This window comes from Odocoileus virginianus, chromosome 1 (assembly GCF_023699985.2).
Source record: "Odocoileus virginianus isolate 20LAN1187 ecotype Illinois chromosome 1, Ovbor_1.2, whole genome shotgun sequence".
Taxonomy (NCBI): Eukaryota; Metazoa; Chordata; class Mammalia; order Artiodactyla; family Cervidae; genus Odocoileus; species Odocoileus virginianus.
Genome location: NC_069674.1, coordinates 6010110 through 6021813, shown reverse-complemented (window position 1 = coordinate 6021813; position 11704 = coordinate 6010110). Strand labels below are relative to the sequence as shown.

General features: G+C 60.1%; 1 protein-coding gene across 2 annotated transcripts; it reads right to left on the bottom strand.

Annotated features, from left to right (window-relative positions):
* Nucleotides 1-67: 67 nt before the first annotated feature.
* On the bottom strand, nt 68-2847 carry TMUB1 (transmembrane and ubiquitin like domain containing 1). 2 transcript variants are annotated; one of them, XM_020873227.2, is made up of 3 exons: nt 2518-2847; nt 1134-1552; nt 68-881 (listed from the first exon to the last, which is right to left on the bottom strand). In XM_020873227.2, exons 1-3 carry the CDS (start codon nt 2632-2634, stop codon nt 530-532), a joined length of 888 nt encoding a protein of 295 aa, XP_020728886.2. In that variant the 5' UTR covers nt 2635-2847; the 3' UTR covers nt 68-529. The 2 variants fall into 2 exon arrangements, with proteins under 2 accessions (XP_020728886.2, XP_020728892.1); XM_020873233.2 differs by lacking the exon at nt 2518-2847 and adding an exon at nt 2292-2392.
* Between the last annotated feature and the right edge of the window lie 8857 nt (nt 2848-11704).

Below are 11704 nucleotides of genomic sequence, written 5' to 3'. Positions count from 1 at the left end.
TCCCAGTAGGCAAGAGCTCCCGGCAGCCCCCCTCCCCGACCCACACACGCAGACTCTAGGCCAAGAGTGAAAACTTCACAGTTATTTAATCTGCAGGTGTTCCAGAAAGCCCCTTCTACCCATCCCGACTCCCCTTCTCCAGCCCTTCCCAGTCCTCGGGTCCCCAAACCAGCCAAGGAGTGATCCGGGACTAAGAGGTGCCCAGGTCCTCAGGCTGAGCCCTAGGGGCCCAGGCGCGTGGCCCCACTCTGTCCAGGGCCTAGGCAGTGACAGCAGCTGTCTGACCTGGGGTAGCCCACTGTCAGGGGGCACTGAGGGCCAGCTGCCCCGGGACGTGGCCCAGAGCCAGGAAGGTCACAGGGAGGGGCCTCCACCGACCCCCGGAGTGCCCTGCGGCGCAGCGCTGGGCTCCAGGGTAGCGGGAAGAGGCAAGTCGGAGAGGCGGGCCTGGGCAGACAGCAGCTCCCACCTTGTCGTGGCGAGCAAGGTCCCGAGGGGCCAGCGGCATGGCCAAGAGCCCGCGGAGGCACTACGGGCGGTACATGGCAAAGGCCAGGAGGCTGAGGAGCAGGGTGAAGCCGGCCAGACCCAGAGTGGCGGTCAGGGGAAAGAAGGGCCGGTACTGGATCTGGCAGTACCAGAGCAGGAGAAGCAGCAGAAGGAGCAGGGGCAGCAGCAGGCTGCCTACTTCCAGCCCGGAGGGGCCTGGCTCGGACCCCGGTGGGCAGGGCGGGTGGGGGGGACCCACCCTTGTGGACACGTGGCAGTGGAGGACACAGTTGGGAGGGAGGTGAAGGCTGCCCAGCGTCTGGGTGTCGTCTCCTAGAAGCTGCCCTTGGTAGATGAGTCGCACGTGCTGTTCCCGGCCGGGAAACTGGGTCCTGAGGAGAGAGGGACCTGGGTAATAGAGTGGGTCTCAGGCACTCCTGGCCCCTGGTCCGGAATAACTCTCCCACCCTCACCGCTGGCCTCCACGGTGTGTGTGTGGGGGGCCCTCCTGTTTCAGGGGAACAACACAGTGTGTTGTTCCTCATCAGTTTCCTCATCTATAAGAGGATCTCCTGGATCTTTGCTGGCCCTTCTAGGACTGCCCCACTCTTTAGCACTTCTTTCCTGTCCTCCTCCCGGCTTACCTTTTCAGGGAGCCGATGGTGTCGTGGGGCCAGGCTCTGGCCACCTGCTCGGAATCGTTGAGGAATTTCAGCCGAAGTACCAGGGGCTCCTGGGGGGAGTCCGGAGGTGGCGGCATTGCTGTGAGCCCCACGCTGGGTTCTGGTGGTGCCGCCTGACCTCGCTGTCTCAGGCCGGGGGTCTCAGCTCCTGGGGCCTCCCCTCTGATGCTGTCCGTGACCGCCATGGCTTCGCTGGGCTGCGTTGGTGTTGGGGTCCCTGACGGCTGGGGCAGTGGATCGGCGCCCTCGGCAGTGTGCGTTGAGACCCAGGCGAGAGCCAGCACCAGAAGGCAGGCAAGCACCGAGAACAGGATGGTCACCTCATCACCTACCCCTTCAATCAGGGCCATGGCACCTGCCTTGCCCGCCGTGCTACCGAGCTGGAGAGGCACAAAGAACCCGTGAGGGGCTGGTTCACCCGCCAAGAGCCCTCTGAACTTCAGGGGGCCCCTGACCTCACCCCACCACAACTCTCCCACAGTCCTCATTCCTCCAGTTATCCCAGCCCTACCCTGGGACATACACTGCTTGACACCTGGCCACCCCAAACTTGCCCCACCTACCTCTTCCCAACACCAAATCACAAGTCCTAATTTTCTGTAACCTAAATTTCAGATGTTGAAGCAGTTCCCCAGTTCACCGAAACCCTATTCTGAAGTCAGAGCTTTGACCTTCTAAGCAGCCTCTCCCCTAAATGCAGCCCCCACCAAACCACCCCAAAGCTTACCTATTCTTCCCACCTAGGTCATCTCAAAGTTTATCTACTCCTTTGCCTATTTCATAGCAAAGCCTATCTGTTAATACTGCTCCATCGCTAAAGTTTCTCCAAGAGAGAAGAAAAAAGGTCTCTACACACACATACACACACACACACAGCACACACGCATACACGCACACCGCCCCCTTATAATTCAGCCAACACCCCCCCCCCCCCCGCCCCCGCAGCACAGGACGTCTTCCCAAGGCTTCCCCACTCCAAATGTCAAACTGCTGCCCTTTGGCAAATTGGAACCTCCGAGGGTTCCCACCCCCGCACCCCTACCCCCCACCCCTACCCTCACCCCAACTCGGCCCCCCCTGGTCCACTCAAACCCCACCGGAGGCGTCCCGACCCCGCACCTCCCCTGGGAAGCGTCTCCAAACCCAGCCTGCTGCAAGACCCCTGGTCTCGCCTGGGAATCCGAGTCTTTGCCCTCCCCACCTCCATCCTCCACCACCCTTCGCATCTTCCCGCCGCCAGCCCCCACACCCCGAGTGGCTGGCGGGCGCTGGAGATCCCGGGGCGGGGCCAGCTGGGCCAGCTGCTGGGGCAGCGGGGTGGGGTGGCCAAGGCGCTGGGACTCACCGCCCGACTCCGCCAGCTCCATAGCGGACCCTCGGGCACTTCCGGGCGGGAGGTGGCGAGGTCGCAGACACCTGAAGGCACCCCCTCCTTCCCCGCTGCCGCCGCCGCCCGGAGCATTGTGGGTCTTGTAGTCTGGAAGTATGCGCAGTCCAGCGTTCTGCGCTGCGGACCCACGTGCGGGGCTCGGCCGCCTGCGCCCAGCGCCCAGAGGTCGCTGAGGGGCTGGCGGGGGCGCCTTTGAGGTTGTACTAGACCGCAGAGGTTCGGGGCGGGGTAGGGGACAGCAGGATCCTCTCCCTCGCCCGCGGGCAGCCAGGACGTGTATCACATCAGAAACCAGCTAACGCTGGTTTCTGGCTGAGCTTGTCATATCACCGCCCCCACCCCCCACCCCCGTGTTTGGTGATGCAGTCTTTGCGGAGCGCAGGTGGACCCTACGCCGTCCTACTCTTAAGTCAGAGTGGACCCTGCACATTGACTCTTCAGCCCAGAGCCCAGTAGCCATGGGCTGTCCCCGCCAGGCTGGCTGAGGAGATGGGTTTTCATGGCTGGCCATGGGAGGCTTCATTTCAGTTCAGTTCAGTCGCTCAGTCCTGTCCGACTCTTTGCAACCCCATGATCTGCAGCACGCCAGGCCTCCCTGTCCATCACCAACTCCCAGAGTTTACCCAAACTCATGTCCATTGAGTCAGTGATGCCATCCAACCATCTCATCCTCCGGGGGGGCTTGGGGCTGCCTTATTTACCTGGCCCCTCCTCCACTGGGCTCCTGTAAGACTGTGTGAGGAGCATGGACTTGGGAACCTGGCAAAAAAATTCTGACCCCTTATCCTGTGCTTATCAAATATATGACCTTGAGTGCGTTATTGAATCTATATGAACCTAAATTTCTTTGTTCTTAAAACTTACCTTGGAAAACAATTGTAATGGGGAAAATTCGGTGTTTTATTAAAGAAGTGTGAAAACTGTATAGGGGATCTGTCACATGGTAGACATTTACTCACTTAGAACACTTCCTCCACTCAAATTTGGGCTCAGAAATTGTATCCTTAGAGTATCACTGTACAGGTGATGTTGAGCCTTGTGTGGTCTGAGCCAAGTTAATTTCTATGGGTGTTTCCCTCCTTCCTTTGGGCTCCTATAGCCACAGACTTTATAGGTCAGTCTTGATTAAAAGTAATGTACCCTGGTGCCCTGATAGCCTGTGCCTACTTATGGGAGCAAACACTCCAAATGTTGCCTTGGGACTGTCAGTTTAGAATTACAACATACAGAACTATTAATAACTTATCTCTGGTTCCTTCCCATTTATCCATTTATTCTAGAAGTATTTACTAAATGTATACCATGTGCTGGGCACTGGGTCAAACTCTGGGAATACAATGGCAAATCTGACTGTACCCATGCCCTCATGTAGCTAATGTACTAACAGAGGACACAGACAATTAGCCCACTAGTGCTAAAACAGGTGTGTGTCGACTGCTGGGGCAATACTTTCGAGGGGCTCTTTACCTTCAGCATCTCTCCTGGGAGGTACCTACTGCAACTTCTTGCTGTCAGTTCTAATTAAGCATCTAAAATATATGTTGGGTACTGCTTTTAGACGTACAGAACATCAGGCTAGATGATCTGTTCAACCACTATATTTTTTCAGATGAAACCCAAAGAGGGTGAAAGACATTCTCAGATTAAGCAGGTAGGTAGGACCCACACCTCTCTGGAGCTTGGGAGGCCCCAAGGTGTTGATTAGCTTGCACCAGGTTCTTTGGAAAGTCCAAGATACTTAGGAATGGTGACCAGGTTGGTACTGGGGTCAAGTGGTTGTGGGTAGCTTAAATGGTGGGCCAACTTTATGCTGGGAAAATACCCAGCTTGGCCTGGGAAGTGTAAGTGTATGTAAAAAGGATGGTATCTGTCAACTGTGCCAGGGGACATCGGGGTAGAGTCCCAGCAGGCTGATTGGCTGGGGCCAGGGTTCTGCACAAGCCACCTTGTATGGGGTTTAGGAAAAGTTGGGGGGAAAGGGGGTGGCTAGCGAATCTGCATTCAGCTTTAGCAATGAGGATGCAGAGGAACTAGGACATTGAAGGGGGCTTCCTGGCCCTGGGAGTGGACAGGAACACAGGATGGACAAAGGAGAGAAAACAAGGAAAACAGGCCATCATGTGGACCCTGGTGAGTGTCTTACATGGGGTGAGTGGGGGAAGAAGGCATAATACTTGATTCTTTTCTTCCTTCCCCTTTCCAGGGAGGTCCAGCAGCGTTCACTGAATCCTCCACCAGTTCGGCAGTGGGGATCTTTTAGGAGAGGCTGGAAGATAAGAGCGAGGTCGTTGTTTCAAGTGTCATCTTCAAGGGCCCCACAGATGAAGGTCTCAGGAAGAACTGGAAATAGAAACCCGGGACCCAGATTCCCAGCCTCGGTGCCCGCAGCCGGCAATGGAAAGTCCAGGGAGGGCCTGAGAAAGAACCCTGAGTTGGCGTGGTCTCTAGCGGTGACCTCTGGGCGCAGGGACAGGGGAGCCTGTGCCGCACGGACGGCAGGGCAGTGTAGGCGAGGCGCAGTTGGGTCCGGGCCGGCGACCATCCTTGGCCCACCAGCCGCGTTCATCAGCATCCCGGCACTACCCGGAGAACAGACACTCCACCCAGACCAGCGCAGGGGGACGAAAGCGACAGCTGGGGCCTCGAGGCGGGCAGGGCAGCTGTCCCTTCCAAGCGAGTGGCCCTCGCAGCTGGTGTGGTGGGGGCTGGAAAGGAGGCGGAAGGGCCCAGGCTGGGTGGGAGGGGCCGGCCGCCGGGGCTGAGCGCGCGGCTCGGGGGTGGAGGCTGCTTTGCCAGCCAGCGAGCGAGGGGCGGGGGCGCTGGGGCCCGCGCGCAGGAGGGGCGGGGGCGGCGGGGAGGGGGGCTCGGGCTGCGTGTGCCGGAGCCGGCGGGGGCGGTGGTGCGTGCGCATGACGCGGGGGGGAGGGCCCGGGCCGCGCGCTCCCGGTCCCGTTGTTGTTGCCGCTGGAGGCGGCTTCCAGGCAGCGGGATCGCGGCGCCGGGGAGCGCCCGGCAGCAGCGGCCCCAGCGTGCGCAGTGGCGCCTCCTGGCCTTGGCCCCCAGCTTTCGGCCCCATGCACTAGCCCCGCGCCGCCCGCTCCGTAGTCCCGGCCCCGCCAGCCCCGCGCGCACGCCCGCCGCCGCCGCCGCCGCAGCGCCGCCCCGGGCCCCGGCCGGGCCCACCTCGGGCCCCGCGGCTCCGGAGCCATGAACTTCCAGGCGGGCGGGGGACAGAGCCCGCAGCAGCAGCCGAGCCTGGCGGCGCCGGGAGGCGGCGGCGGCGGCGGCGCGGGGGGCGGCGGGCAGTTCGGCGGCGCAGGGCCGGGGGCCGGGGGCGGCGGCGGTCCCTCGCAGCAGCTGGCCGGCGGGCCCCCCCAGCAGTTCGCGCTCTCCAACTCGGCGGCCATCCGGGCCGAGATCCAGCGCTTCGAGTCCGTGCATCCCAATATCTACGCCATCTACGACCTGATCGAGCGCATCGAGGACCTGGCGCTGCAGAATCAGATCCGGGAGCACGTCATCTCCATCGAGGGTGAGCGGAGCCGGGGGCTGCGGGAGCCGGGGCGCGGTGGCCTCTCCGGCCCCGGCGGGGGGCTTCGCGGGCCCGTTCTGGCCACGCTTTCCTGGTCTGGGGGTCCTCGCGCGCCTGAGGTCGGGGCCACGCGGTTTGCCGATCGCTGGCGCTGCATAGCCGGCGGCCAGGCTTCGCCATTTCTCGTCTGGCGACACTTTGGGGCTGGGGGGCAGGTCTCATGCCGGGGGACACGTTTTCTGGTCTGCGTGCTCCGGGATGTGAGGGTGGTGTCGCTGCGGGGACGGGTGCTCTCGGAGCCGCGGAGGTTCCGGGGCCCTGGGGCCCGGTCTGGTCGGGCATGGCCCAGGAGGGTGGGCGCGGCGGAGGGCCTCGGCGGGCCAGGAGGTGGGGCCGCTGCCCGAGAGGCGTCTCAGCTGCCGCCCCGGCCCTGCCCGCCTCGCAGCGGTGAATCGGAGTCTGCCGTTAGTGGATGGCAGCGTTCCCGGGCCCGGCGCCCGCGGGCCCCGGAGGGTGGCGCTCGCCGAGGCCCTCTCTGCCGACACACACCCCGCACGCCGCGGCGGTCGGGAGCGGGGCAGGCCTGGCGCGGGGCTGGGGCACCGGGGGCCTCGTGAGAGGCCTCGGCCAGGCCAGTGTCGCCATCACTGGGTCCATCGCGCGCCGATCACCCGCCGCTGCTCTCCAGGGAGCGGCTCCAGAGGCGAGCTGGGGGCTCCTGGGCGCTGACCGACCTCCAGGGTACCAGGCGTTGGAAACTGGAACCGTGTGCCGCTGAGTTACCCAGCGCTCCTTTCTCTAGGGTCTCAGGCCTGGATTTGGCAGCTGAGGGGCAGAGGAAGTGGGGGCACGCTGCTGGCCGATGTGCCAGGACCCCTGGTGTGGTGGGGACAGGCAGCGTCGGCAGACCGCTCCCTCCTTCGGCGGCATGGTGACCTTTGAGCGCCCGTGGGGCAGATGGACCTCAGCCTGGGCCATCTGCTTCCTCCTCCTGCTCCTTTGCCTTTGAAGGGGGACGCCCCCCAGCAGGTGGTCAGTTCAGAAATGTAGAGAGAGGGCAGGGCCTTTTACTGAGGACCTGGAGTTGCTGGGAAGGGGCCTGTCCACTACTGGGGCCTCACAGGAGGGCCCCGCCAGCATCTTTCTTTGTGTGAAGCTCTGGGGGTGGGATGTCCTTCTTCTGAACACCCCATCTGCTTTTAGGGGTCCCCACAGCTGAGGAAGGAGTCGTTGGGCTTTTGGGGGGTAGGGGACCTCATTTAGAGCTGGAGTCCCGCTCTGTTCTAGACATGGTCCTCTCTGATTTCTTCCTGCTCCTTGCCCAGCCCTTGCTCATCTCTCTCCAGGCTGAGTTCACAGTGAACTAATTACGTGACAGAAAAAAAAAAAAACCTCATTAGCTTGGATCTGAGTAAATGACCTGAATCATCAGTGTGGCTGGGGACCAGCAGGTTGCATCTGTGTGAGCCAGGGGCCCCCAAAAGAGAGGAGATGACCAATTTTTCCTCCTCAGTCTGAAGAGGTGGGGCAGGGAGAGCCGCCATTCCCTGCGGCTTCCCGCTTTCCCCAGGAGGAAGTAAGTTCCATCAGCATCCAGATGCCTCCCTCACCCACCCCCGCCCCCCCGCAGGCCCTTTTGGAGGGGGAAGAGGCTTGGTGGGACAGCCACGGGGTGGGGGGTGTGGAGGAAGGCAGGCCGAGCAGGGAGAGGCAGGAGTCTCAGCTGGATGCCGCCTCTAACTTCCGATTCCTTAACAGGAATCGCCCACCCCCCCTCCCCATCTCAGGAGGTCTCTGGCCAAGCATCTTCTGTGATATGCAAGCCAACGTTTCTGGGCCACACTTTGGTGTTCACCCCCGTCCTGAATCCAACACGACAGGCAGAATTTCCCCCTCTAGAGCCCATCCCCGTGACCAACTTCCCCACTGCGGTTTGGAAGTACCCCGAGTTCCGTCTGCCTTGCCTGGAAGCTTGGTGTCACCATCTCAGATCCTGGGACCTGGTGTCTCACTGTCACCAGGCCCGGCTGCTTCTCACACATCCACTCCCAGCTCTCCTGGTCCCTACCTCCCTACTCTTTCTTGGCAAGGCCACCTCCCGCTTTCCTCCTTTGCCCCCCATAACTCCCCTCATTTTTTTGCCAACCTCTCTCCTGGAACCCATCTTGATTCTCCACCTCACCCCTGCTTTCCCACTTCTGTCACCCTAGCTTTTCCACTGTAGGCAGGCATCAAGAAGAAAAAAAAAGCCCAGAAAACTCCTTCTTCGATTTCTGCCCTATATCCTTCCTCTCACCATCTGCTGAACCATATTGCTGCTGTCCTGCAAACAGCATCCCCACCTCCCCAGCGGAGGGCGGGGTGGGGGCGCAGCTTTACAGGCAGGGCGTTTCCCTGCTCACCCTGGGAGCCTGACCAAGTCCCGCCACCCCAACCCCCTGCCAGGGCCCCGCAGACCTGGGTTGAGAGGCCGTTACATAAACACGTCCATCACGGAGGAGGCCAATCCTGTGTTTACTAGACATGAGCCTCTTAGTGGCAAGGGATGACATTTCCCTCATGTGGAGTAAGCCTCACTCGTTGGTGCTTTGGTGAAGGGTATTCATCCCAGCCCTGGAGGTGACTGGGGAGGTGTGGTCAGGGGTCCCTTTGGGACTGAGAAGGCTCAGTGGCACCCTGTCCTCCTGCCCTCTCTCAGCCCCTCTGAACCCCATGGCCAGGGCAGGAAGAAGCAGAGGAACTCTGAGCTTTCCTGTGTTTCAGGACAGGATCTGGAGGGAGGGAGTTCCTCTTCCCTCCAAAGGCAAGGAAAGAGAGAACCTGTCCACTGTTAGACCTTACGGAATGTATGAGGGTATCATCAAGAGCCAGGACAGAGGGGGAGACGGCTCACTGCCTGCGGAGTCTCTGAGCCATCCTTGCCTCCCTGGTGGGGGCACTGAGGCTCGGAGGAGTGGGGGACCTGATGGTGTGCCCCGTGTCCTAGAAAGAGGGCCACAGAGGATCCGGGTCCAGATGGGGACAGCCTGGGTGTGCAGGATCCAGGGATGCTGGGTCACATGAGCTGGGAGCTGGGATGAGTTGTTGGGAAAGGCCGCCCTTGAGGTCCCTGCGGGTGGCCTGGAAAGGCAGGCTTATCCCTGAGTGGCCATAAGCTCAGGGAGGTCTGTCCAGGGCGACACACGGCCTGGATTCAGACCGTGGTCCTGGGTGCCTACTGCGTCAGCCGGGTAACTTGTTCCTGTGGCCCTTGGTGTTCCTGCAGGTGGTTTTTTTGTTGTTGTTGTTTTGAGATGTTTTAACTTATTTTAGTTTAAAAGCATGTTTTACCGATGTAACTTGTCTACAGTGTGGAAAAAAGGGCTCGTCACTCAGTCATGTCTGACCCTCGGTGACCCCCTGGACTGTTGCCTGCCAGGCTCCTCTGTCCATGGAATTCTCCAGGCCAGAATACTGGAGTGGGTTGCCATTCCCTTCTCCAGGGGATCTTCCCGACCCAGGGATGGAGCCCGGGTCTCCTGCCTTGGAAGCAGATTCTTTACCATCTGAGTCACCTAGGGAAACCCCTGTTATAAAATAAAACTTCAGGAAAGTGAAGCCTCCAGCTCGTGAGCTGAGGCCCAGGAGTGTGGTCCGGCTGGGGACCTGGCTTGGGGAGTGGCCCCCAGGATTGCCCCAGTCCTCAAGCTGCGAGGCCCCCATGGAGAGGGAGGGAGTGAGGAGCCTGGCCTCCGCTGGGTCCGGGCCTGCCTTCCTCCAGGGGCTCTTAAGCGGTGAAATTCCTTGGTCGGGGCAGCACATGGCTATCCTGTTACCCCTCACTCACTGAGGCATTGTCCGCCTATCTCCATGGGCTCCGGGCTTGGTAACATTCTAGAGGGACTCAGATAAAAAGACGTGCCGGTGTTCCTGGTTCAAATCCAGGCTAAGGGGAGAAGGTGGCCCGGAACTGTCTGCAGCTGCAGGTCTCCCCAGAGCTGTAGATTTTGTCCCTTGTTGTGTCCTGTCCTGTGACCAGATCCCAGCAACAGCCCTGTGATATGGAGAGAAGCATTGGGTCCATTCTGGAGACAGAAAAGCTCTGTCCTGAGCTGATTCCCTTCTCCTACTCCTGGGGCTAGGCATTCCCCAACCTGCTGATAACACATGCCTGTGGGGCTTGCTGCCTCCAAGAGATCTCACTTGGTGGGTTTGGAATGGGGGCCCAGGGTGTGTAACGTCCCCGGGGCCATTGTGGTAATTAGCTGCTTTGGGGAATGCGTGCCTTGTGGGAACTGGTTATTGAGGACTTTGCACTAAAAGAGCTCTAGGAATTCTCAAAAAGAGGATATTGGTGTGGGTGCCAGGGGCCAGGGAAAGCTGCATTTGTTCCAGATACGTGTATTAGCTCCTGCGATGTGGCCCAGTTGCATCTAGCACTGCCGAGAGCAGGAGGGGAGGGCGGGGGCTGAGCCAGCACTCTGGACACTGAAGGTGAAAGGATCAGTCCTTAGCAGGTCCCAGAGTGGGGACTGGGCATGGCAAGAGTAAAGCCCAAGTTTTAAGAAAAGCCGGGCGAAGATGAGAGGCTGGGAAAGGCTTGTCAAGACCCCAAGTCTGCAGGAACTCGGGTGAGGGGTGGCCTGGAGATGCCTCCCCGTCCCCGACCCCCAACCATTTAGTCCTCCTTCATTGTGTTCCAGCTCTCTGCCAGATTTGGAAGACAGTCCATGTTCCTAAGCACACCCATGGCTGGCATGTACCATAGCTTTCTTCTACCGTTTATTTATGCATTTATTTGTTTCTGGCTGCACCGAGTAATATATGAGACCTTGGTTCCTTGACCAGGGGTTGAACCCGTGCCCCCTGCAGTGGAAGCTGGAGTCTTAACCACTGGACTGCCAGGGAAGTCCCTGCCATTTACTTCTTTAATTGAACGTGTGTGCCAGGCACGGGGTCTGGGAGGTGCTCCGTGCAGAGGGAGCAGGTGTGCAAAGGCAGCAAGGCCTGGGGTTCCAGGAGACACAGGCTGGTCTGAGCACTGAGTCCACAGGGGGAGCACCCTGGTGTAGCAGTTTTGAATGTTTTATCCTCTATGAATTCATTTACAGCTCACCTTGTTCCAGGAGACCCCTCAAGGTGGCACTTAAGCCTGCAGGAGATGGGCAGTCACCGGAGGGGTGAAGCAGGAGCTGTCTGGCAGGTGTTATCTGAAAGCAGGTTGGGGCTTCCCTGGTGCCTCCGATGGTATAGAATCTGCCTGCGATGCTGGAGACGTGGGTTTGATCCCTGGGTTGGGAAGAGGCCCTGGAGAGGGAAATGGCCACCCACTCCAGTATTCTTGACTGGAGAACCCCCATGGGCAGAGGAGCCTGGTGGGCTACAGTCCAGGAGGCCGCAAAAAGAGTCGAGCCCGGCTGAGGGATTAACACTTTCCCTTCTCACTCGCATTTGAGAATGAAGTCTCCGTTTGGTGCTGGCTGGACCAGAGGGTACAGGGTCACAGGGAACTCAGGCAGGAGAAGTGGATGAATGAGCTCTCAGTGTCCATGCTGTGCACTTGACCGTGAGCCTTTCCGAGCCGCTGTCAGCAGGCCTCTGATCTCAGAACTCCAGGAGTGGAGGGAGGAA